General features: G+C 46.2%; 1 protein-coding gene across 2 annotated transcripts; it reads right to left on the bottom strand.

Annotated features, from left to right (window-relative positions):
* Window positions 1-171: 171 nt before the first annotated feature.
* CABLES2 (Cdk5 and Abl enzyme substrate 2) lies at window positions 172-25,245 on the bottom strand. Of its 2 annotated transcripts, none has more exons than XM_055813820.1 (10): window positions 24,604-25,245; window positions 22,498-22,550; window positions 9,990-10,082; window positions 9,184-9,261; window positions 7,604-7,712; window positions 6,734-6,899; window positions 5,880-5,983; window positions 5,371-5,477; window positions 3,836-4,040; window positions 172-3,361 (listed from the first exon to the last, which is right to left on the bottom strand). In XM_055813820.1, exons 1-10 carry the CDS (start codon window positions 25,228-25,230, stop codon window positions 3,221-3,223), a joined length of 1,683 nt encoding a protein of 560 aa, XP_055669795.1. In that variant the 5' UTR covers window positions 25,231-25,245; the 3' UTR covers window positions 172-3,220. The 2 variants fall into 2 exon arrangements, with proteins under 2 accessions (XP_055669795.1, XP_055669796.1); XM_055813821.1 differs by lacking the exon at window positions 22,498-22,550 and adding an exon at window positions 10,274-10,345 and having other exon boundaries at window positions 24,604-25,106.
* Between the last annotated feature and the right edge of the window lie 1,016 nt (window positions 25,246-26,261).

Raw genomic sequence — 26,261 nt, 5'->3', positions numbered from 1 at the left:
AGCGGATCGCGGGCCAGGGGCCATCCCCTGGGGGGCGGGGACCCACCCCACCCCGCGGGGCGCACCCCTCCCCCGGCGGCGGGAAGCTGAGGGGAACCGGCCGCCCCGCCCCCGAGCAGCCCCCGAAACCGACAGACCATTCCAAAACAAAGACTTTGGTTACAAAACATGTACCAAAACAGGTTTTATTTCACAGCATCTGAATTTTACAAGTTCATGGTGGAAAAAAAAAAACCCCACAATAAAACCGAACAGGCTACAACTCACGCTTTTAAATAATGGAGTAAGACAAAACCAAAACTGTATTGTTTACATAAAAATGTACAGCCTCTTATCAAGAGAGTTGTCCGTGCTGAGCCATCCCAGCAGCATCGCTACGCGGCACACAGCGCTAGGCCGCTTGGCCTGAACCAGCCTTTCCCTGCAGAGCAAGAGGAGCTGGACTGTGAGGAAACGTAAAGCCAGCAGATCCGCGTATTATTTTGGGTCCCACTTTCAGTTTATTAATGGTAATGTAATAATAGTCCTTTGCCACATGGTGGCAGCTTTTAGGTGAAAAGATAAGTATTCCCATACAGGACTGCAGGCTACACTCCGGAAACTGAAAAATCAACATATACACACACATGAGTTACCATATCTCTGCAGAAGGACTTTCTGCACAGATACCACAGCGGAGACACTGATGTACAAGCCACAGACTACACCTCTGGATGGCCCTGGCCCCACACTCTACCAGAGATGATGGTGCAACATTGGCTCCACCGCGTTGTTTTTGGCCTGCACACCCAGCTTCTAAGCTCAAGAACACTGCATGTTCCCAAGCCAACATCTAGAGTAACCTTTAGACAACATTCAGCATTCTGTAATTTAATGCTCCTTATCTTAATTTGTTCTTTTGAAAAACAAAACAAAAGCTTGCCCTTTGTGATGTGAAACCATAGATTCTGGGAACATAACTACAGCCCAAATGCCCACTGCAACCAAACTTCCACTGAATAGAGACTGCAAAGTGCTGCAAACCAAAGTATGGGTTTGGTTGTGTTTTGTTTTTTTTCCTTAGACTGTGAGAACAGGAAGTTAATTTTCTTACTTATATAAAGAGAGAAAACTCTTTATACACTAAAAAAAGAAGTTCCCAGCCATATTCTGATTTCATTCATACCAACCGGAGTGTTTTGCTAGTTCTGGAGATACCACACAAGCAATTTCTTTGCTCAGTTCTGCCTCTGTCCCCTCCCCTAATGACTGCAGGAAGTGGTGGCCCACTTCAATTGTCTTCACCACGGGTTGCTAATTTGAAGGCTCATTATAGACTAGATGTTTAGTACATCACTACTTCTTGCATGCAAGGACAGTTATATTCAGTAGAAAGTTTAACTAGTAGGCAGTTTTTCTTAAACCTTTTGGAAGATAACTGGCAAGCTTGTTTAATTTATTAGCTACAATCTCACTTATGGAGACTGGAAAGTCCTTCTGTGTTAGAGATAAATCACAAGCATATTAAATTTTACACAAATACCTTGAACCTACATACAGCTGAACACAGTTACAAAAGATTTGATAGTCACTGTAATTATTACATATGAAAAATACATTTTGAGCCCTACTTAAAGAGGAAGGGGCTCCAGTAAAGTTTGCTGCAATTCTAATGAAGCCAAATTAGCTTCAGACAAAACACAGCTGAAAAGCAAAGATTCAGCTTTGGTTTTGGCTACGACCAACATTTAATACAAGGAACAGAAATTTACATTACTTTACATATTAGATAGCAAGTCCGTTACCTCAGTACGAGATCTAGTATTTAATTTAGGCGCCAAACAAATCACAAATTTCTCAGTCGTAACAGCCAAGCATCAGTTTTGTTCCTTGCAAATGGACACAGTTACTTGTATCATAATATTGCTTCAGAAAATAAACCCAAGAACCAATATCACAGAAGGTCCCACATATAATCGAGAGTTCATTCCCAACTTGGATATTAAAAAGAATAAATAAATAAATGAAGGAATAACCAATGGTCAGAGAAGTTATTTAACCTCTGCATAAGCATTAGAGTGCTGCTGGGCACCAGCCGTTAAGTGGCTGTTCAGATGTGCCAGTTTTTATGAGGACCATCACAGTGATGCAATGCTTGGAAGAACAGAGTAAAAAGAAGTAGCATTTTAAATATTGAGCATGCTTCATGTCATTGGCTTGGTTTGACAGCAGTAACTCTACTGGCGTAAGTATTTGCTCAAAGCACATAAGACCATATCTAATACAGTCGTACTGAAAAGGTGCTTATTTCAGACTACAGAACAGTGAAACAAAAAGTCGTAAATTATACATTTGACAGCAAATTGCTCTTAGTCAAGCACTCATCTTCCACTGAGGAGTGAACTAGGATGGCAATCACTTTGCTGCAGCTACCTTGTTCAACATGTGGTACTTCATGACAGATTTTCAAACAATCTTTCCTATTTAAAGAAAAAGTATATTCTTAAGGTATTAATAGTTAACTAAATTGGAACAGAGTAATTTCAATACTTACCAATCTATAGTATAGCAGAGAATAGATGCCCTGTGTGTCATTAGTGCAGATATACTGGAATTGTTTTCCTTATATGCAAGGCCAATGCAGGTAAAGAACAGATGGCTATACAAATTCAGGATTTCCCACTAAATAACATAACTAACTTAAAAAGCACTGGTACCAGACCAGCCAGTTTTAGGCACACCTTTAAAAAAATAAAGTATGCATTTCATGAATGTAAAAATGTGAGTAGATTCTTAGAAACATCTGAATTTTATGGTGCACTGGAATGCAAGTGATGCTTCCTTTAGTTTCAAGGAATAAAATAAAGGCTTTAAAAAAACAAACAATAAAACCCAATAACAATACCATAGTATTCTTCATCGGGAAGAACAGTTTTAGTAAAACCAAATAGATAAATAAGGAATAATAAGCAGCCATGACAGCTGACTGGTGAATATTTGTGCTTTACATGTCCAAAAGAAAACAAAGTTCAACAACTCTTCTCAGACTGTCCCCCAGACTTGGCATATGCGTCCATAATGCACACCTCAACAGTTTAATAACACACCACAGACTTCAAAACTAGCTGTAGCCATGGCAGGATGCACACAGCGGCACAGAAAGGCCAGTGGCAAGTTCACTTGCAGTGTTCAGTGATGCGGTCCCCAGCGCCACTGCCTGTCAGCTGGGACATAGCTTTGGTTAAGACTGCTGTGTGAGCCGTCTGTAATGAGGTAAAACTTGGTTTTCAGGAAGATAGAGAGCCAGTTCCAAAGCTACAAGGACGGTGAATTCAAAACCAATGAGATCTCTTCTGTTGAATCTGAATCTCTCTTCTAGTTTCTATGATAGTGATAAAAAATTAAAAAAAAAGAAGGACAAGGGGAGAAGCAATCAGTTAATCCACAAGATACCAATGCACTGCTAGATTAAGTCATCATAAAACAGAAGGCAGCGGTGTGTGGCCTGAGCAGTACCTACAGAATCAAAAAGTGTTGCCACGGAGCAGACAAGTAAACCAGCTTATCAGCCCAGCTGTGACACCCACACAAGTTACATGTGTGTGTCTAAGAAACAGTAAGTGGAAAAACAACCTCACTGTAGGATCAGTAGGACATTAGACTGCATCAGTCAGGTAGTTTTAATGATATTTAAAAAAAAAAATATCAATCCCGAGAGCCCTTGATACATAAAACTGAAAGAGCTGCTCTTAAATGCAGGCATGCACTGTTGAAAATCTTGGCTTTAGTCTTTGTCTTGTTCTTTGAGCTAGAGAGGAGGTTTTGACGACACTGAAACAAGTTTCATAGTACTTACATCTATAAGGTGTTTGACTTCATGTTTCCTGAGATCACTGCTGATCTTGGCTGCAAGCAGAACGCAAGCACCAGCACACAGTTTGCGGTTCTGTTTGTTAAGTTTGCCTTGGAGAACGAGCTTCTCAAAGTAAACATATGCCATGGAGACAGTTACTGGCTCCAGATTGCACTCTTCACTCAGGTTCCGCATCTCTCGCTTTAAACTGGGAATGGGGGGAAAAAAACCACAAAGACATCTTCTCAAACACAATGGCTTTAATGAAGTGCTCTAGAAACACTACAGCATGGGAACTCAGAAGAGCATATGGGCAAGAATCCTAGCTGGAAAACTATGGTAACTATTATCCTAGAGCGAAGTCCAGCTGGCAGCAAGCTGAAGCTGATGCTCAAACTGATTTAACCTGGCTGAAAACATCTACTGTGGAAGCACAGTTCTCATCTGCCCATACACACAGGAGCTTAGCTGCCTCCCTGACACACAGGCTATCGCTGTGTGATTCCTTCTGGGCTCCCAAACTGGTTTGTGATTCACATCATAAGACTGAACCACCCTGACCTACAGAACACCACACCAAAGCTGTGCGGACCACAGCAGCTGCTGCACAGAGACCTGTCTACTACACACCTTGTGGAAGAATCAGGTCTGAGGGGAAGGCAGACTGGTTTACACACTTCCCACAGCAGCCAGCCCGTCACTTCAGCATTAAGGCAGATTTTATGGTGGATGCTACCTCTCATGGCTGCCATCCATGCTACACCTGCAAGAAGATCTCTGCACAAACACACTGCTTGGGACAGTTACAAAGAGGAGTATGCAGGACACTGGCAGAACACAGACCCTGCCTGAGCCAGCCTTCCACTTGGAGCCGAGTTACACATAACCCTGGTGATTCAGCAGAACTGTGTTTAAGCCGGCTATTTCAGAGGGCCTTAACTGCGTTAGCTCAAGTGTAATACCAGTAAGATTACAGCTCTCTGAAGGTACAACTGATCTGAAGACGTCTCACTGATGAACAGCCAGATGCATTTTCTGGAAGACTAGGAATTCTGTATGGCATAGTCCTGCCTTCAAAAAGGACTCCCCAGACCTAACACTCTTCTTTATCCCAGAATCTTTTCAGAATCCATGGCCATCAGTGAGCCTGGTAATTGAAAGGTGAAAATAGCCAGAGGGTCTAAAAAGACAATCCAGTCAGAGTGGGACTATGCTACACTACTGCCAGACAATCAGGTTACAAGTATTTGTTTCAAGGCTAATGCTGCTTCTGTTAATTGACTATTAAGTCAGTACACCCCAGCTGGTGAAATTAAACCCTTTTAAGGTGGAACTATGAAAACCAACTGTTACCCCTTCCCAGCATCCTAAACATTCCTGTACAGGGCTGTCATCCTACAGTCAGCTCAACTGGCAAAAGAGATTAGTGTTTAATCATATATACTATTAATAGATCTACTATTTGCTCCATACAAGTAGAAGATAAAGGCAGCCTTGTAGAGCATAGATGTTCTCATTATTCAGTGCTTGTTTCTTACCTCCTAATTTTGCTCAATGTCAACTTGATATGAGGAAACTTCTCTCTAAAGGTTTCATTCATATCCTTTTTAAGGTCTGAGGGCTTCACATATTCTATGACTGTAGTCTGAAATACAAGAGGCAAAATTTATCATTTCTCTGTAAACAGTACTGATGGCCAAACAAGTCTTCCAAAGACACTAATGCAAAGGCAAGCCTGAGTTTTATTATTCACAATTTAACATTTCTGTAATGTCCTAAGCAACAGATCATGATGAATCTCAACTACAAAGTCTTAAAAGAACAGTCAGCAAACTGTTACAAGCAGCAAATGGCAACATGGAGATGCATGTCAGGTTGGTCCTTGACAAGCTGAGTGTACAAACCCAACTGTTCGTACTTTTCCTAATCGATTCTCAAAAAGCCACAACCTTTTCTTCCTAGAGGAAGATTTCTTCCTCAATGAAGTTCTTTATAGGAAAATCTTAAAGACACTCACTCATTCTGTTCAGGTATGCTAGTCACTCACCATGTAAGAGGCAAAGATGAGAACACGTTTATGTTTTCCACAGGGCCACTGAGGATCATCCAGAAGATTTGGATCATACTCTGCAGCTTCCCCAGCTTCACTTCCTGAGGGAAGGAGGAAAGCACTTTTGGCCACAAGATACAGAGCTTTAAATGGCCTGTTTGCTCTTTAAAAAAGCTTTCAAACAGCCAACATCAGGAGTGTTGGGAGATCCCAGAGCAGCTATGCTCACATGTGTGCATTTCATAAATGCACCAGTCAGGTATTAGAATGATTGGGGAAAAAAAAAACCCAAACACAAACAAACCAGCAACACAGAAGCTCTTTCTGCAGCATGTGCCTGAAGCACCACTTTAGTGCAAACTAAGTTTGTCATCCACAAATATGCACAGAAAACAACCGCACAAGACAATTCTTTTGCCTATACTCTAACAGGCAGAAGAGTTGTCAGGTTTGCTCTTTAACACAAGAGAAGGGATTCTTGTCACAAACTCTTCGGCTTATGCATTGTTACTGTGCTAGAAGGCAAGGAGGCCCACCTGCAACCACGTATACCAGATGTTTCTTGTTGAATAATATAAAACTTCATATTTCCAGGCAGAAGCTTTGCACTCTTTGAATTGCATGAACAGAACAAGGCCAGATATATGGAGGATCTAAGGAATGTGTGTCAGTCTCAGTCCTAAGGCTCATCATTATACTTCATTAACAAGCCTTATTTACTAGGCTGTGCTAAAACCAGTCTCCTTCCAGATGCAGCGCATCACCATTCACAATTATTTCAAAGAAATATATTCCTTTTATGCTTTTCTGCCAGGCACACAAGCGATGGCAAAGCTGGCGGTTGTCCTTACCGATATCTGTTCCTGCTGGTATTGTTTTTGCTGTCACAGGTTTATATCTTGATCCAGGAAGACTCCGTGAAGCACTAGCTCGACAGGAGGGAACAGCACTATAGCTGTCAGCTTTGCGAACAACTAGGGCATTGGTCGGATACAGGAATTTTGCATAGGACACAACCTTGAAGGAGACAAAGTTGTAGCAGTTACAGGGGAAAATTTACTGAAGAGCTTATTTCCAAACATCTAGCATTTTCCAACTCAGAGTCCCCTGGAGTTTGTATTTGGGAGTGGGGACCTTGAAATGGTGAGACAGGAAGAAAGGGTGAAGTTGGATGAGGAATGCCTTGTTTCCACAACGACAGTGTAGAAGCACTGTAGAAGATTTGGTGGGATGGTGAAGAGGAGGGGAGAATCACATCAATAAAATTCTGGCAGTATATAAACTAGGGTATAAATTTTGCCCATATTTCTATCAAAACATCACTCATGTTGTCTGAGACACCAGAGTGAAATAAATTCTCCAGGAACAGAGGCAGAAGCGATCAGTGGCTTCAACTACTTCCTCAGAAGAGAATTGTCACCAGCCAAATGTTTCAAACTGAGCAGTTAAACTTCCACCACTCTGAGAAGTCTCAGCTCTCACTTTATGGATGGCAAAGCACGGCATAAATTAAGTGATTTGCCCCAGCATGAGATGGTTCTGGGGTGAAAGTAGCCAGCTTACCCACCTGCTGTCACCGGCTTTGGTCAGTAGTATTACAAATGCTCACTGGCATTACAAATCGAGAGACAAACAACCCCGCCAAAAAAAACCCAAACCACCAAAAAACCCTAAAACACAACACCCAACCAAAAACACAAAAGGAGAAAGTATTTCCTTACCTTGCCATCAGCACCCAGCTCTACTCCTTCCAGGCCAAGCACCATCTCAGTGGAGACTGAAACTCCCCCAGAAGGATGTCGCTGCTTCTGTCCTTCCATTTTTAGATCACTAAATGCAGATAAGAAAGTGTGCTAGTATAAAATGTGACAAGCCCAGCTTCCAGGTAAACACCACGTCCCTCCATTAGCTACAGCCAACACCACCAGATCAGAGTTGTCCTGTGTGGGAACAGGGCAATCCCTCAAGACAACGTTGATTTTTAACTACTCTCTTAATGTCAAAATGCTCATTAACCAAACAGATATAATCTCACTTTAACTCAAATCTGTTCCAATACACCTATCAAAAGTAAACTTTAACATGGTCTTTCTGCATAAAACCACACCATTCCTAACATACTACTCCCTAAACATTTAACAGCAAACATGTTTTATATTACTGGTTTTCCAGGATTAGAAACTTGCCTTTCAATTGGAATTTTCCAACTTCTGTGCACACAAGCTCAAATTAAAAATTAAGGCGGCTGGCAGAACTCTGCCTCAGTGATGGCAGCATGCAGCTTTGTCACCTCTATATTCCAATGCAAAAAAGCAGCTTTCACATGAAGAATCGTATTGCCATCTTAGAAGCAGAACGACACAGTGCTCAGAAAACTTAAATAGCTCTAGTGACCTTGCTGCTTTTCTATTAAATGAGAGAATATTTTCCCATCACCTATTTTTATGGCAAGTGTATTTGCATACAATACAATTCCCACCACTAAACATCCGTTTCCTGTGGCCATAAGTTATGTACAGGACAGAAGTGACAACACAATTGTTTTGCCAGAGTAGATTAGAATAAAATTAGTATTTTCCATGGTACGTTTGTAGATCACAGACCTTCACAGAATCAACTTAGACTCCACAAGGGGCTGAGCAAAGATGCAGGGAAATCCAGTTAGCAGGTTTTGGTTTTTGTAAGTGGTCATATTGAGAGTTCTAGACAAAAGCGTAGTACAAACACTAAAAAGCAGTTTCAATCAGTCTAAACTGTTTCTGTTCTTCTTAGATTGCAAACAGTGACATTCATGGCTTAGAGTAGAAAACCAGAAAAGCATCTTAGACTTCAGGTTTAACTTCACTATAAAGCCTTGAAGGTTTCCAAGTAAAGGCAGCAGCACCCTTCCCTGATGCTCTGTGTGCTTTTTTGCCGACACTAGAAGTTTGGTGCACCGAAGACTGTTGATTTCTGACCACTTTAGGAGTAAAGGGAGTTCTACACAGTAACAAATCACATCATTTATTCAGAGTTGTTTTCAGGGATTTCACAGGACTGGAGTGCTTTAAAATGTGAATAAACCCCTGCAAAGTCTATCTTTCTCCTATTCTTCTCCTGGAGTTTGAATAAACACTTTGACATTGTGGCAATGTTTGATTTTACTGCTCTGATAGCAGATTCTTGTCCTTGCACATAAATGGTATGTTTTAATAAGTTCACCTGCTTTAGAACAGGAGACTTACACCAACCATAGTAACTTAAAAAGATCTTTTGCAAACAACAAACCAGACATTTCACAAAGCACTTAAGGATGTCTCACCTGATCCGTAAACTCTCCCCGTAAGGTAGGATAGAAAAAGCCACACACAGTGTTCGTTTAGCACAGATTAACACTATCCTGTAAGGAGATGGGAAAAGATCAGGATACAAATTACAATTCAGAAGTTACAAAGCAGCTTTTTATGGAACAGGAACACAGACTCTTTGTATATTGCTCTGCAAATCACAGATACTGCTACCGATTTTGTGTTTTCAGGAAGGAGCACAAAAGCAAAGGTCTCATTATGACCTGTAGGTCTTTAGGACCAAGCTCTATAGCAAAACCCAGCACCCAGTAACTGCCATCACCTTGGGAGCTCCTCAAAGGCAATCCTAGTCTTTAAAAATAGATAGCTATATTTATGTAATTTTTACATAAGCTTTGTGAAAAGACATAGATTGTGTTTTACATTTAGATGAAGTCTCACACCTCTACTAATAATAAACATGAAGGCAGCCTCCCCCTTCTCTTCTGCTCAGAGCCAAGAATTTGGCTAAGCCAAGCCATTCTCCTTAAATCCTCCTCAGCTCTGACCTCTCTGCGTGCTAGAGACAAGGAGGGCGTCAGAAGAGAATGACTGAACCTCCTCACAGTAGGATGGCAGAACTATCAGAATATTGCTGCAGCTGTAGCAGATGTGAGCACCTACCTCCTTTGACAGAAGTATGCATAAAACTAACCAGACCCCAAGGACATCGCCTTATTCTCACTGATATTAAGGGGCTAATTGCATCGAACTGGAGTCTGCTTCTGAGCACCCCCTATTTCACCCCAGTACAGGGGGCACCTTGTCCTCCAGAAGTTACCTGCTGTTCTTGGTGTCATACTGCCTCATGTTCTTGATGAAGTGCATCTTCTTCAAACTTTTGTGTCTTGGAGACCCAGATATATGCTTGGTTCTGCAATTAAAAAAAACAAACAAAAACACAAACCAAAACCTGTTAAGTGCTCTGAAAAGAAGTCATGACAGTTGTATGATCAGATGGCAGCACTAGCATGCAGGACCCCAGATATTGGCGTGGAAGAGGGTGGAGGGAGGAGAGGACTGCATGCAACGAGTTGAGGTTAATGCTGCTTTTGAAAAAAGTACCTTCGTACACTGGCATATTCCACTATGTCTTCTAAAAAGTCTAGAGAGCAGCGCTGGGAGATAAAACGCCTTCTGTAAAATGTACAACACCACGAAGAGTGAACAATATTAGTTCATGGCCTCCGAGTTTATGAACTGCAACAGATCTATGAGTTCTTAGGACAAATAGCAGGGTTTTTTGATTATTTTTTTTTGTGGAAGGTTGCTTAATTAAGCATTTGAAGTTCCTAAAAAGGCCAAGAACTTGTCTCCCCCTCTAGGGCCCTCGAAATACACATTTACACCAACTTATTAACAAAAGCATTCACTATCTTCAACACATAAGAACACCTGCCTATAAGTTAAACACCTAAAAAGCTTCCAAATACTCCTTTAAAATCTTACAAGAGGTATCATCAAGACAAAGGAATAAGTAATTTTATGTCAGTCTATGGACAGATATGGTATATCTGTATGATGACTGAACATCTGTGTGTATGCTCGATCCAGAACACAGTTGTCTCCAGCTATGACAGCAGCTCAATAAAATTGACAGATCTCTCCAGAAAACAATAGAGAGGGTTATTAGAGGAAGCAAAGAGTATTCGGTACCCATGTGAAATCCTAGAATGGAAGATGCAAGGAGAATAATAGTAGGAATCATGTGAGCCTAGTGTAACAGTAATAGGATATTACATTTAAGCAAAAAATAATAGACCTTGCCAAAGCAAGACACATTACTATTGTCAAAGTCTTTCTTTGTTGGTAGAGATTTACAAACGAATTGTGAAACTATGACTGCAATTTCCATAGGAACAATGCGCTCTGATTCAACTGCCACCAGCAAAACACTGACACCACAACTATCAGATTCCGTATTTTCTGCTTTTGTTTAAGCATACATTGTGCTACATTTTTAGCACAAGCCACATGCATTCAAGTCCAAGGTTTTCTTCCAAAGCAACATAGTAACTCAACTAATGGACAATGCTGCCATGCAAGTCAATGTGGAAGCAGCATACCAGAGGAAAGCTGCATGCCTCTGGCTTGATGGGATCTGCTTTTGGAAAAAATTCAAGAGTTTAAACTGCATCAGAGCCTTGGCATCCATCAGCAAACTGCTCGGGCTCTCATGCCTGGAAGTAAACATCCAACACCAAAGCAAAAGCATGGAACTTTGGGTGGCTGCAAAGGGTGGGGCAAGGCCAAGAAAAAATGGGATTTATTAATTGTTACCAGCTATGGCAGGGTTTTTACACAGCAAAGCTTGTAGCTTCAGGTGATTCAAGTTAAAGATCAAAATAAGATACTTGGGATTAAGACTGGTCTTGAAGTTCAGCACTTCAAGATTCTGAAACAGCTGGGCAATCTGCTAATCCCACCGACTCTGCCGGTTCTCCTCTCCAGCCTGAGCAGGGTAAGAAACCAAACCACACTAGTTGCTACAGAAGAGATACACCAGAGTTCCACACACAAAATCTGCCTGCTTTTTCTTAAACCCAGTGTTTAGAAATGCAAACTGCCGAGTGACAAACCAGGTGCTTTCACCTCTCTTCTGCCGCCTTGCAAGTTATTTCTTCTCTTCCGAGCTACTTGGAGCTACTGCCTGAGCTGCCTGCCAAGAACTGTGCCAGCCAGACGTAGCAGTTCCCCTCCGCACGGCACATTGCCCTTACAGGCAGCATCGTCAACGCCCAGGACTTGCTAGAAAATTACAGATTTCCACAACAAGCAGATTATCAGCAACAGGAGCATCTGCCTCTGTTGTGTCAAGCTATACCAGGAACACGCTTCAGAAAAGATGGTGTTCTGGTTATTTTTCCACATATATTGACATAACTGTTACTTAAAATGGCTGATCTGCAGGCAAGCCTCTGCAATAAGGTCTATGAAGTTACTCCTGTAGCTGTACATACCAATGATTATCTAGAGGTTTTGCACAACGACACTTCAATCTTAAATATTCCTGACACCCGGTTAGTTCCTCATTCCTCACTACAAGTTCACGAGAAACAAGTAAACATTTTCTCTGTATTCTCAAGTATGTAAAGAGAACAAGTATCAAACTAATGAATGTTCTTCTTCCCGAAGTCTGGTTACAATCTCCTTAATGAAATATAATTAGTGCCCTTTCTCTGTGAAATTGTAATAATTTATACTCCCACATGAAACTTTATTTTTTCCGCTAGAAGGAAATTGTCTTCAGATTCTTAGCAGTGCTTTTCTGGCATTCTTAAAAGAAAAAAAGAGACCACAATTCAAACAGATAGGAGGATGAAAAATTAGTCTCCCGTTCTGAAAACACAAGAGGGGTAAATCCTCCCACTGGACTAACACCTTCGGTATTGCTAGAGACTGCCTCCCACAAATCAACCGCTATTAAGGGTGCTACTGGAGAACATTCCTGGCACAGCTTCAACACCCTTCACCAGCATTTCAGTTTTAAATTTTATTTTTTTTTCTTTTCAACGAGAACTGCACAGGAACATTTAACGCTTTCATATACACATGGTTCTTTTGTCTATTCTAGCATCCAACCTGTAATAAAAAACCCTTTGTAAAATAAAACCCTTCGTGAAACGTGGAGCTGAATCTCAAACCTCCATGAACACAGGTGTTCCCTGCAGGATCATCAGGATGTGGGACACCCCCAGTCTTCCTCCCCTCCTGGGGGAAACCTAGCTGGATGCAGACAGAAAGACACCACGTGTGGGGAGCAACGGGAAAACAGGCACTGGTACAAAGAAACCACATAAGAGAACTGTAAGAGAACACTGGTGTAAGTAACTGGACAGATTGGGAGAGACACAGTTAGACCCTCACTAGTAATGCCACGGTGCTGTGGATGCAACTGCCCGCAGCATCAAGGCAGTGTCTCCGTGGTGAAGAGCCACCCAGAGCATTACACCTTCTGGACACCACCGCCTTTTCTCAGTAACGGGAACACAAGCGACAAACACCCGAACTGGCTGCTCTACGTACGTATCTGGAAGCAACAACCTGCTGCTGCGAAGGGAAGATCCTGCCCCTTGACTCAAAACCACAATGACTCATCCCCACTCTGCCAACAGGAAACTTCATTTTTAGCTATGCTTGTAAATATTTTCGGTCCTCAAGTGAAGCTGTCACCTTGGAGGAATCCCAGTTGCTAAGCAAGATGCTACCCCTCAAATCTCAAAACAGGGTGTATGTAAAAAGGTCTCACTAACCCAGTCAGAGTGCCTGCAACAGCTTGTAGGCTCAAGCCAACTTTTTACAGCATTACTACTACTAACATACAGAACTTTATTAGGTAGTGCAGTACTTGGGAGTATGCTACAAGATTTAACACTGAGCAGTCTCCACTTATTTTTTATATACATATAAATATATATATATATTCACACACTCACTTGCTTTAGTTTGAGCGCAGCCAATCCATGCTTCAACAACAGGCTACACAGCATTGCTCCAGCGGCTGCTAGCTCTGGTGAAAAAATGCCAAGTCACATATCCTGTGCTAATCAGCTTCACTGAGGATAACACCTCTTGCTCCTGCTCTGATCCACTGGAATGCAAAGGATTTTAAGTAGTTTACACACAACATTTGTTTCCAAATGCAGCCTAAATACTAAACCAGAGTACCAACATCTGTAAGCGCACTGCAAGGTACCTTACACACACCCTTACGGACATGCTACCTGACAATAAGAAATCAGAGTATCCAATATTAAAATGTTAATGAGTTCTATGGAGCAGGATGTAATTTCACCAGTATCCTAACAAAAGTTCAAACATGCCTGTGTGCCACCACCAGCCATTTCCTTGACAAGCTACAGAGCGGGTTTGCCTGCTTTATGTCCTTGGCCGGGAGCTCACTTTTGGGTGCTTCCCCCCCCCCATTTCAGGAGCCAATAAAGCAGGACCCTCCCCAAACTTAAACATTTAAAACAGCAACTGTGTTTACACAACCAGCACCTCTGAGGGGACCCAGCAAGAGAGAAAACCACGCAGCACATGCTCAGAGATAAGGGGCTATCAAACAGAAGAATTCTGGATTACGCCTTGGCTTGTTATCTCCACGAGCACACATGGACACACACAATCCAACACCGCTGCCGAATCCCCAATGAGCTAAACATGCACTTAAAGGCCCACAGAAAAATCTTGTATTTAGATAAAAACGCAACAAATTACGTTCAGAGCTGCATTTTGACTCCCACCTGGGAAGCAGCAGCCAGCACACACATTTATCCTTTCTGACGGCCTTCCCACTGAGGAAACCCAGCTCCTGAGCACATCCAGCTACAGAGCTGTCCTCTGCGGTCCTGCCACTGTCCCTCCGAGCGCTGGCAGAGAAACCCTCTGCAGAGGGTGAACAGGCAGGCAGCACGTGGGATCCCCAGCCCCGAGGTTGACACAGCTCTTAAGTGTTCCCAGCAAAACAGGACACAGCCAAGAGCAGTCTATGTATAGCACTGGTAATCCCTACATGTCCCGTCTTAGGAATTGAAAGGAAAAAGCTGGTTAAGTCACAGCTCCAGATTAAAGAGCAGCAACCTTTCCAATGGCTGGCCAGGAGGATTTTCCACCTTCCCACCTGCAGACACCCAAGGGGACAGGGGTAAAGCTTCAGGATGCTGCTGTAGTTGGAAGTGTCCAAGGTAACCATTCTTTAGTAGACATTATAGTTGAACAAGTTGAATGCAAAAGAGGTACTACTGCTGTAATATCAGGCATGGCTTCAGGCACAGGCAAGCCTCTTCCACACCTGCTCCTGAGCCGCTGTGTCCCCTAAGGGACAGTGGGGCAGCCCTCTGGGCACCCGTGCCCCTGCTCAGCACTCCCAGGCTCGGAAACAAACAGCCCTCATGAATCTTATTTTAACCCCTAATATTGGGCCTTGCAGCAGTCAATGATCTTACTTAAGCTGCTGCGTGCAGCTGCCATTTGGCCATTTTGAAGTTTGTTTTGTCCTTTTGGTTCCTGCATTTCTGCCACAGCAGGTGAACAGACCAGCTGGTCTCGCTCCTTCCTGAAGGGTTAAATCAGACATTACTGGTATTCTCCCCTCATCCCAATTAACCCCCACCTCTCACAGGGACAGGTTTGCACCGAGCCAGTCACACAGTCACAGTGCAGTCAGCATTCAGCTGCTTCCACCAACACAGCACCTTGAGTTCACCTTCTGCTGTGACTTCTTATCCTCAGCACTTCCAGGACCACCAAGCCCGGCAACACGAGCGTTCAAAGATGCTACAAAAGCCAGGCAGGAACAGGACTTGAGGCCTCCTCCAGCCAAAGGGACCGGCAGGGCAAATTTGTTGCAAATGGAGTTGCATCCATGCATCACCCTTCTGCTGGGGGAAGGATGCTGCCACACAGCCACCCAGGCACACAGCCCCAGGCACTGGGCTAAAATTAGTGGCAAGGCTTCTATCCTCTGAGGCTCTTTAGCCACCCGTACTGCCAATAGATGGGAGGAATGGGGGCGGGCAAGGATTTTTAATTACTGTTTAAAATTAGGGGCTAATAGAATCTGGTTTCCTATTTCTCACTTGAAAGAGTTTTATTTTAATATGGATGTCCCTTTGTAAGGTTCTTCACAGATCTCAGTATCATCACAGCTGTCAAGGGACCAAGTTATTAATATAACAAGGACAAAAAAAACATTTATTGGTTTTTGGAAGCACTAGCTTAGTAACAACTGTCAAAGGCAATTTACAAAAGAAATCCAGATCTCAAATACTGTTTTTGATAGGAAGGCATACCTGTCAGATTTGTTTTATCAAGACATACCTTAAAGATTAAGCTGCATCATTTTCCTTCCTTACAGGCAAGCCAACCACCAGATATGAACTGTGTCTTTGGTTTGACTAGGTAAAATACTGGCACCAAGGGATTAAGAAAACCAGTTCCAGTTTTTAATCTGACTTTTTCACAACTGCCATTACTTACGCAGCTCAGGAGGCATTCCCCGTTTTCAGGCTTGCATTCCAGAGTGTACAAGCGTGAGCATCACTGCCCTCATGTCAGTGCCCCCTGCCTTACCACCCTCAGCGCTTACATTAATGAGTTTCCTACTCACAAGCAGATTGAGTACAGCTCACCAGCAGCAACAAGTTTTCAGTAATTAAAGCCAAAAGTAGTCAGAGACCATGTATCTAATGCATCACTATCAAAACCACATATTTGGCAAAACAAATTACTTTAATGAAGACTATGCCACGATGTGCCCAGCACCATTTTCATGGCTAAACAGTTTCAGCTCTGATGTTCAGTGAGAGGCAGCAGCAGAGAAGACACCCTGCAGAGCCGCCAGGAATCATACACCCAAGCACTCCTTTGCAAAGTCAGCTACTCACTGTTTTATGGCACCACAAACGTGCATTTTGGACTGCAGACCACTGCCCCAGGAGCTTGTTCTGACATTTATTTAACTATCAGACTGCCAGACAATAAACACAAGCCTCACAGTCAGGCTAATTTAAGTTATTCCTCCAGTAATCTTCATTTTAAAGAGTAAACCCAACATGAGCTTGCAAAGTACAATTATGCTTCAGAGCAGGTCCCTCTGAAACCTCAGGACAAGGGAGAGGGTCTAATTCCTTCACCTTTCTGTTCTTATTGAGGGTTTGTTTGCAAAGCTGACAGGGCACCAGGGGCTCTCCTGCGGGTCCCAAATGCCAGGAGAAAACCCCGCACTCCTCAAACACCAGCAAAGCCACGCTCAAGGGAAAGAATGCGTCACGCAGCCCACGGGACAGGCGAGAAGGAACAGAAACGAAGTGTAATTTGAACGGAGGTGGAGGCAGAGTAAGCGGGAAGCTCACTAAGCCTGGAGAGTTTTAAATACAAACAAGGGAAGTTAAGATACTCTTCACAGCGGCTGCTACTTCACTGCTGATTCACTACCACATATGATTAAGAGCTAATGCTACTAGGAAACAAGCTTTGTGTTCGCCGCATTTCATAAATCACATCATTTTGATGCTAAGGGTGTTTAGACAATCCAAGGATAAAACAGTGCCTTCCAGTAAGCGCCATGAAAGCCATCTGCTGCACCAGAACCACCAAACCAGATTAAGGTTTGCTGTGCCCAGAGCCCATTTCTGAACTCCACTCCTAAAATCCCTGCTGCTTCTCACAAAGCAAACTGGACGTGCTGGCCAGGACCAACCAGTAACTGTATTCCTCCGTACTTCTACCAGTTTCTGGAGGTGTTCCTAGCTCACCAGCCTCTGTGCTCTGCTCACTAAGCACTGAACTGCTGACCAAAACAGGCAAGTGAAATGTAAATTGTGTCCTTCATGACACTGTGGGCATTATGCTAAAAATATTCAGGCACCTCCCTGAGAGACGATGCTGTCATTTCATCATGTGCCTTGTGAAAGTAAAAGCCTTCAGCACAATAAAACTCTCAAGTAGGGGAAAAAAAAAAAAAAAAAAAAAAAAAAGAAAGAAGCTTTTAACTGGGAAGGAGAAGAAAATTCAAAACAGGTGACTGGAAGAAACCCAGTCAAAGAAAATTTAGAGAGGTCTCCCAGTGTTTTTATGGGCACTTGGCTCTTCCCACTGCACCATCAGTCATCCCCTCCAACCCACAATCAAGAAGTTGTAGCCTCACACCAGGGCAAAATTCTATGCTTGAATTGCAGCAGCCACAACAGAGCAAGTGTAAATGTGCCCATGCTGTCGAGCAAGAGGCTTTGACCGGCAGCAGTTCAGCCCATGCTGTGGCTGGCTAGCAAACAAAACGGCTACCCAGCTCCGAGGCAGGCTGCAGGCAATGCTGAGCTTGGGTACCCCTGGCACAAAAGGAGCATTCCCTGGGGAAGGTGGCTGCACAGGGTCAGGGTGTCCAGAGCTCCCTTGGGAAGGGCTGCCGGGATCAGGGTCAGCTGGCAGCCAGCTTTTTGTTTCGAAGACTCAGTAGGTCTTGTGAATCAGGGGCTCCCTCATTAAACGCTTTGCTTGCACTTATAAGACCAGTTTAAGGTTCTTCATTTAACACTTTTTTCCAGAGATTAAACTGTACTTAATTTACAGTAAGTTATATACACAACAGCTATAAACCAAAGGTTTGAAGTTTAAAGCTCTGCATTTGAAGAGCCAGCATGACACAGCATCGTGGCTTAACCCCAGCGGCAGCTCAGCACCACGCAGCGCTCACTCCCTCCAGTGAGATGGAGGAGAGACCTGGAAGGGTAAGAGTGAGAAAAACTTGTGGGTTGAGATAAAGACAGCTGAATAGCTAAAGCAAAAGCAGTGCACAAGCAAAGCAAAACAAGGAATTCATTCACCACTTCCCACGGGCAGGCAGGTGCTCAGCCATCCCCAGGGCAGCAGGGCCCCAGCGCGCTTGGTGGTTACTTGGGAAGACAAACGCCATCGCTCCAAATGTCCCTGCCTTCCTCCTCCTTCCCGCAGTTTATATACTGAGCATGACGTCCCATGGGATGGAATATCCCTTTGGACAGTTCAGGTCAGCTGTCCCAGCTATGTCCCCTCCCAATTTCTTGTGCCCCTCCAGCCCTCTCGCTGGCAGGGCCTGAGAAACTGCAAAGCCCTTGACTTAATATCATCATTACGTAGCAACAACTAAAACATCAGTGTGTTATCAACATTATTCTCACACCAAATCCAAAATACAGCCTTGTACCAGCTACAGGAAAGAAAATTAACTCTGTCCCAGCTGAAATCAGGACACAGAACAGCTTTAGCTGAGCACCCTCCATCTGCAGTCACCTGCTTTATCAACCATACCTCGTGTTCGTCAAAGAATCCAAATTTCATTACGCTTGTGCGCACATCAAACTGTGCATTTTAAAACTCGAACTACAGAGCCAGAAGACTTCAGAGCAATCTTCAAAAGAAGGCTCAAAAGCATCTTCAAGCCCACTCAGCCTGACAGCCTCACAGCTTGAACTGGTTGACAGATGGAAAAAAAGGAGGAACACAGGACAGCTGAAGTCAAGTCTTCCAGATTCCCAAGATTTAATATAATGAAAAAACATATACTGCAGGAAAAAAAAAATTAAGATAATATTGGGAAAGTCACTTCCCCTCCCCTCCACCTTTCCCCTGTTCCAAAGCAATCAAACTACACCCACACCCAGAGCAGAAGAGCTCATCTGTAGTTCAGGACTGTTCTTTAAAACAAAAAGCAGAGGTCCTTCCCTCCCTGCCTCATCCCACAGTTGATAGTAAATGGCAAAAAACTAAGAACCACCACTAGCAACTCTCCTGAACCGGTTTAGTCGCTGTGCTGAGAGCACACAGCAGCCCCGATGAAGAAGCTTCATCCACAGCCAGGCTAGGTGGCCGTCAGCCGGCTGGCAAAGCAGATACAAGTTTGAGCAGCCCACATCTTCGCAATTATCAAGGATTTCAGGACTAAGCGAAGTCATGTTAAGGAGCACCAGCGACCTAAACACATCCTTTTCACTGACACCCACAGCACCCAGCTGCTGCTCAGCATGAGCTCTGGGAGCTCCGAGTGCTCAGACTGAGGAGGAGGCACTTGTTCACCAACCGAGATCTGGGGGAAGGCAAGGAGGAGAGAGGAGCTAATTATTTTAGACTGTGAATCAAAGAAACAACATATTAAGTCAGTACACCAAGATCCTGCAGTCTTCAGAGTCAAGGGTTACATTTGAAAATAATGGTTCAATAAAGCTTGCATTATTTTTTCTAACTCGAAGCTTGTAAAGCAAATCTCACAAGTGAAATATTAGAAAAGAGCCATGAATGCTGTACTGCTGTGTAAGGTTCTGGCAGCACATTCAAGTCCACAGCGGAGGAGCGCCGGGATAAGGAAGCTCCAGCTGTAACACTCCTACAGGACTTGCTTACTGGAGGTCTAAAAGGGGGCCCCACCAACTCCTCCCCGAAGTTAAGCCATCCAGCTTTTTACATATAATTTGGTACCATATTCCCCTCTCAACTGATGACTTGCTGACTTGAAGTAAGACACATTCTAACCACCCTCATGCTGGCAGGAAGGAAAAAGAAAGGTGGCAACAGCGCTTCCAGAGCATCCCATTTTCCATAGCATCTCAGACGCCGCTGCCAGGGCTCCTGCGCCATTCCTTTGAAAAGCTACACAATCTGTCCACAGATAAAATCAGCTGTGAGTACAGTTTCTGTACAGACTACTCCTGCCTGAGAGCAAAGTTACTTTAAAAGCCTCTGGACTCTTTTAAATCAAAAAGTCAAATAATCTCAGTGTTAGAAGTGTCTAGGACTGCCTGACCCTGACCCATTCACAGGATACAAGTACCTGGATTTTCTAATCTCCGAGTTTCCTGCCAGGCACCCAATTTACTGCTTCTGATTAATATACCTGGCTGGGAAGGTTAGATAACAAATACTACAGGCAGCTATCAATTATAAGCATTTAATATTGGACACATGCAATTCACCTGCAGTTGCAAAGATGAGAGAAAGCTGCCGAAACAAACTGTGCTTGCCAAGGAGGAAACTGCAGCCTTAATCTTTCAGTTGATTTTTTAATAAAGTTCAGGTTTAGCACATGTTCATTTTCAGCCCCAAGCAGCACACCCCAGTCTGCTGCTCACCCCTGAAAGGTCAAAGCTTGCCAGCCCTGACAGATCTTGCTGCTTCCTGAAAAGCACCATGAGTGCTCAGGTTATTACAAATAAGGCTCAAAATCAAAACTAAGACTTTTAAGCATTATATTTCATACATCTTAACAAAATCTGTTTATTAGCAGAGTTGGTGGTTTGGGGTTTTTTGGGGGTTTTTTCCATCATAAGCATAAAAGCCTGACTAAGTATTTCTGCCCTTCCAGCCAAAGAACTAATTTGATCACACCTATGGCAACAATCCAGCATCCAATTAACACTTTAAAGTAGAGTTGGTCCGAAGGGCTGCTGTTATCAACTGCTGTTTGAACTCCCACCTTTAAATTTACCTAAATTAGCTCAGTCATTTCTGATTCATCAGCAACCGCGAACATTCAGTTCGGCTCCCTGACCGCTAAACACCAAGGACATTAAAGCATCAGTTGCAAATAATTAAATTTCTGTATTTATTCTTAGGCCCAGAAAAAATGCAGCAAGTAGATGGCAAAACCAGCTGCTTTACATTAAATTAGACCGAACCCTCAGAAGCAAAACAAACACTGACATTCAGGGTTGCTGTTCCCGTTCTTCATGCTTTCATAACCTGGCTATTTTCAGGGCCCTCTGTTATCTGTGTTTCCCCAGAAAGCTCTGCCAGTTTCAGACCCAGCTGCAGAAATTCATTTAAAAAAAAAAGTATCTGTGAATGCTGATTTGTTTGCTGTTTGCTGCATCCTGCCACTGCTTTCTGTGAGGCTTGTTCTTTGAAAGAACAAAAGAACAGAGAAAGATGGAAAAGGAGAAGGCAGGAGGGATGGCAAGCAGATTAAGCAAGCTAGTATAACACAGCATTGTAATTTAGGATCCTGTAAACAGAAGATTCCTTAGAAAAACAAAAGTGGAAGGTTAAAGTCATTAAGTTTATCATGCTCAGCAGGCAGCACAATGAAACCAAGCATCCAGACTGAACGGTGCCTCCGAGGGAGCGTGCGCTGCTTAAGTTTCCATCCTAAAGGACCTGACAGCTACCGAGCAACTCCAGCAAACTCCACATTCCATCAGCTGACCCGGTCACTCATTCCTAGGGCTGTACTGAAGACCTGCTAATAAATCACCAGCTTTAGCAGAGGTGCCGCCACAACCTGCCCTGAGCTACGCTGGTCTCATCAGCTTCTTGCAACTTCTCAATCAAGTCAAACAAGATCAAGTTTTGTAATAAAACTCTGCCCAGTGAAACTGCCAGTTGTAGATAAAGTGATCTCCAAGGATGGGGCAAGCCCCAGCGCGATGAAACCCCCAGGCACGGCACAGGACCGCAGCGGCACTGGTCAGCGAACACGGACAAAGCCGATCTGGAGACCCTTCAGCCTGTGCTCCTGGTGCATTTCGGGGAGGCTCCACCAAGGGCAACTCAAAGCAGCTCTCGACAGTGACTAAAAAAGGACTCCGAGGAGAGCAGCTGCCTTAAGTGGGCACCAAAGATTAGATGTCCAGGGTCGTGGTGCAGATTCCACCGCCTCCTTTCCTCTGCTGGCTTCACAAGCCTGTATATTTGTATGATGCACGCAGTTATGCTACCCAGGGTAGCAACATAACTCTATGGCAAAACAATATACAGATTCCAGAGTCCCATTAAAAGGAAACCTATGTTGTCATTGTTCGTTCATTTCTGAACCTTACCTTGCCAACAGCTCACCTAACACAGAAGGGGAAGCAGCACAACCACCGCTGTCCTGCAGGAAAAAAAGAGTCCCTGAATCACTCCTCATGTATTTGTAACAAGAGGATGCTCTGTCTGAGCAAACCATGGAACTATCCAGCGAAAATACAAAGTGCTCCAGGTCCCTCACTCTGAAAGTAACAGGTGAAATTAATTCCAGAAGGACGGTCCATCTCACCCCCTCCTGTGCCCAGCATGACTGGAAGGAGATACGTGGGCCCTAACACCCCCAGAGCCAGCGCTAAACTGTCCTTCTGACAAAAGACATGTGTCTCCATGTAAAGATGCGGATCTTCGGCCCGATAGTTTCAGTGGATGTTCTCCACTCACTCTTTTCTTCTTTAAAGGCAAAAAATAGATGAACTCTCACTCCAGATCACCCTCGTAAGTAGTACACAAAATGATTAACGCAACACAATCACCCTTTCAGCCATTTCTTCCAAGCTGAAAAAAATCACAGCCTTTTTGTTGTTACTCAGACAGAAGCCCTTTCATTCCCTCGATTACCTCCTCGCATTTTCCTCTACCTTTTATTTGTGATTTATCATTCTTTCCAGGTGGATTGATTAGAATTACTGTAGTGGAACATAACCATCTAAAATCAGATGCCAAGGAAGGAGGCAGAAAGGACATCTAATGAGAAGATCCTAGGAATATTTTCTTAGTGTCCTATCAACTTGGCATGTGAAAAGGAAGGATCAAGTAATTTATGCAAACTCAGCCTGGAGCTCGGTACGCACAGACACACCGAACAGCACACCCACAAAGGTAACTCTGTGTGTAAAGCTCTTGATGCAAAACCTGCCCTCAAGAGCTTTACCTACAACATGAAAGTAATGAAATGAAATTGCACAGCAAATAGTGTGCTGGCTTTTGTGGCCCGGAGCGGTGGGAAGGAGTTGTGCCACAGCCGCACTCCAGGCTCCCCTGCTTGACAGTGGCGTATGACAGCGTGATCTCTGCTCACCGGGCACCCAGCTAGCATGCCAGGCTTCAACTTCTCCAAGAAGCAAGGAAAGAAAGGTCTTTTCCATTTCAAGAAGAAAAGCAACGGGTGGTAAATGACAGTTCCAAGTTTTTTTCCTTCTTGGAAAAAAACCCAGAAAGGATGACATACAAGAGACTCCCACACTTACAAACTGCTACTGCTCTTTACATTTCCTGATTTAAATCTTCCAGAGGGTATGGGACACCTCCATCGCAGGATACACACTGCAAGGGAACACCCAGCAAGTGCGTTAGCAAAGCTCCCCAGCTTTCAAGCCCAGACAACATCTCTATTTCAGCTGGCTAACAAAGCTCTGGAAGCCGCTATAAAGACCACGGAGACTTCAAGCCTTTGATACTGCCCTGCCTACCTGCGGGCTCCCAGGGCCAGCTCACTTTACAAAGCTGTTTATGCAAGAAACGGCCTGAAAAGCATTCCTCAGAGCTCGGATCCTCAGGATGCGAGCAAGAGCCCGCCTTCCAGCCGCCTAGAAAAACCAACGCTGTCAGGCCGATGGCACGGCTGCGGCACCGCCGCGGTGAAGGGCAGCGCATCCTCCCCGGGGCCGGCTCCAAGCGCCCGGCGCGGGGCAGAGCCCGACCCAGCAAGGGCTCCGCGGCTGTTCTGGAGGCAGCAAACGGCGCTAGCGAGAAGCGGGAGGCAGGGTGCAGGGTCCCGCAGCCCCGGCGAGCGCCCAGCTCCGCACCACCCCGGCACTCTCGCACGCCGGGGCGCGCCGCGCATCCCCGGGGCCGAGCCGCACACTCCCGAGCGGGCAGCGCTGCCCGGCCGCGCCCCCGCCGGGGCTGCCCCGGGGTAGGGACCCCCCCCGGGGCCGGCGGCAGCACGGCCCCTGCCCCCTCCCACGACCGCTCGCCCCGGGGGGAGGCCGCTTCCCATGCTCCGCTCCCCCCTCCCCCCCCCGGAGCGGCCGGCCGGGAGCCCTGGGAAAGTCGGGCTCTTCCCAAGGCCCGCGGGGGGTCCCGCCGCTTCCCACGCCCCGCGGGGTCAGGGCGGCCCGGCGGGCGGGCGGGGGGGGGGGGCGGGCGGGCCCGGCGCGCCCCGTCCCCTCACTCACCTCTGCCGCTGCGCCTCCAGCGCGAAGCCGCCGCCCGCCGCGCTCTGCGTGGGGCTGAGCAGCCCCGGGGCGCCCGGCTTGGCGGCCGCCAGCATCCCCGGCAGGGCGGGCGGCGCGGGGGGCGGCGGGCAGAGCGGGCCGCCCAGCAGCAGCTGCGGCAAGAAGATGCCCCCGCGGGGGGGGTCCGCCTCCCCCTTGGCTCCGGCGGCGGCGGCCAGCGGGGACGCGCCGGGCGGCAGCGGGGCGGGCGGCGGCTGGAAGGCGGGCGGCGGGGACAGCAGCAGCGAGGGGGCTCCGGCCGGCTCCGCCGCCGCCGCTTCCTCCCCCTCGCCCGGGCCGGCGGGCGGCGGCGGCTTCTCGGTGGGCGGGCAAGGCGGGCGGCCGTCCAGGGAGATGTTGTTGAGGAAGAAGAGGGCGGCCTGCCGCCGCCGGGAGTCCCCCCGCTTCCGCGGCGGCGGCTGCTCGCGGGGAGGCGGGGAGCCGCACGCCGTGGCTGCGGCCATTCTCCGAATGAGCCGCGGCCGCCCGGGCGGGGCCGCTGGGAGCGCAGCGCGGCCGGGAGCCCGCGCACTCATTGGATGCGTCGCGCCGGAATGTAAATGAACCGGGCAGGGGCGCCGCGCTCATTGGCTCGGCCGCTCATCACGGGTAGCTCCGCGCGCCCCTCGCCCGCTGGTGGGGCTCTGCCGGGTCCTAGCGCCGGCGCGCAACGGCTCCGTCGGCCCAGGCAGCTCGGTGGTGCCCCCGCCGGGCGGGCAGGCGCTGCCCCGGGGCCGGGGCGGCCGCGGCCCGGCACGTCCTCTTCCTGGCTTCCCCCGCGGGGCCGTCACGCAGGCGCTCCCCTCCTTCCTCCCTCGGGTACTGCCCTCCCACGGCCACAAGTCCACCGTGTACCCACAAAACCACCCACCGCGTCCCCACGCATACACCCGCCTTGTCCCTTTGTATGACCCTTAAACCTCTCCTCCCCCCCGTTTCCCCACCCAAACCCCCAGGGACTCTGGCGGTCACCCGGTCCAAGGACTCCCGGCCTTCCTGCAGGACACATCTGCTAAAACCCTTGGCAGGCGGCTGTGCGCATCGCGCCGCCGCTACAGAAAGCAGATGAAGGCGGTTGCTCCTCTTGGTCCAGCAGGGGACCCGGCTCTCTGGTTTGTGGGGCTGGGGTGGACCCCAACCTGCCAGCCTGGAGGGCATGGGTCCCCGTGTATGGCATAGATCCCCATGCATGGCATAGATCCCCATGCATGGCACAGATTCCCATGCATGGCTTAGATCCCCCTACATGGCAGGAATTCCCCTGCATGGCACAGATCCCCATGCATGGCATAGATCCCCCTGCATGGCATGGATCCCCACGCATGGCCCTGAGACTCACCGGCAGCCCCTGAAACCCGTGCGGAGGGCTGAATCCCCATGCCTCCCAGCCGCTGAAGCAAAGCCGAGGCAGCACTGATCGTGGGCCGTATATGGGAAGACAGACCCGGATCTGGGAAAGCATAAACTTAGTATTTATCTCCACAAAGTGACTCAAGGCATTTCTGCGCAGCATGCTGCTTCCCAGGCTGGTTTGTTTATGCTGCACAGAATAAACATACCCCTTAGGCACTTGAACCAATGTCTGCTGCATCCCGGGATGATGCTCTGACTGCTTGCCA

The sequence above is a fragment of the Falco peregrinus genome, chromosome 9 (genome assembly GCF_023634155.1).
Source record: "Falco peregrinus isolate bFalPer1 chromosome 9, bFalPer1.pri, whole genome shotgun sequence".
NCBI lineage: Eukaryota > Metazoa > Chordata > Aves > Falconiformes > Falconidae > Falco > Falco peregrinus.
This window is presented reverse-complemented; position numbering and strand designations above follow the sequence as displayed.

Coding starts and splice junctions, on each gene's coding strand:
- CABLES2 (XM_055813820.1), bottom strand. CDS start 25,230: ATGAGCGCGGCGCCCCTGCCCGGTTCATTTACATTCCGGCGCGACGCA. Junction 9,262..9,989: donor TATGACACCAAGAACAGCAG/GTAACTTCTGGA, acceptor ATCTCCTTACAG/GATAGTGTTAATCTGTGCTA. Junction 6,900..7,603: donor AGCTGGGTGCTGATGGCAAG/GTAAGGAAATAC, acceptor GTCTCCTTCAAG/GTTGTGTCCTATGCAAAATT.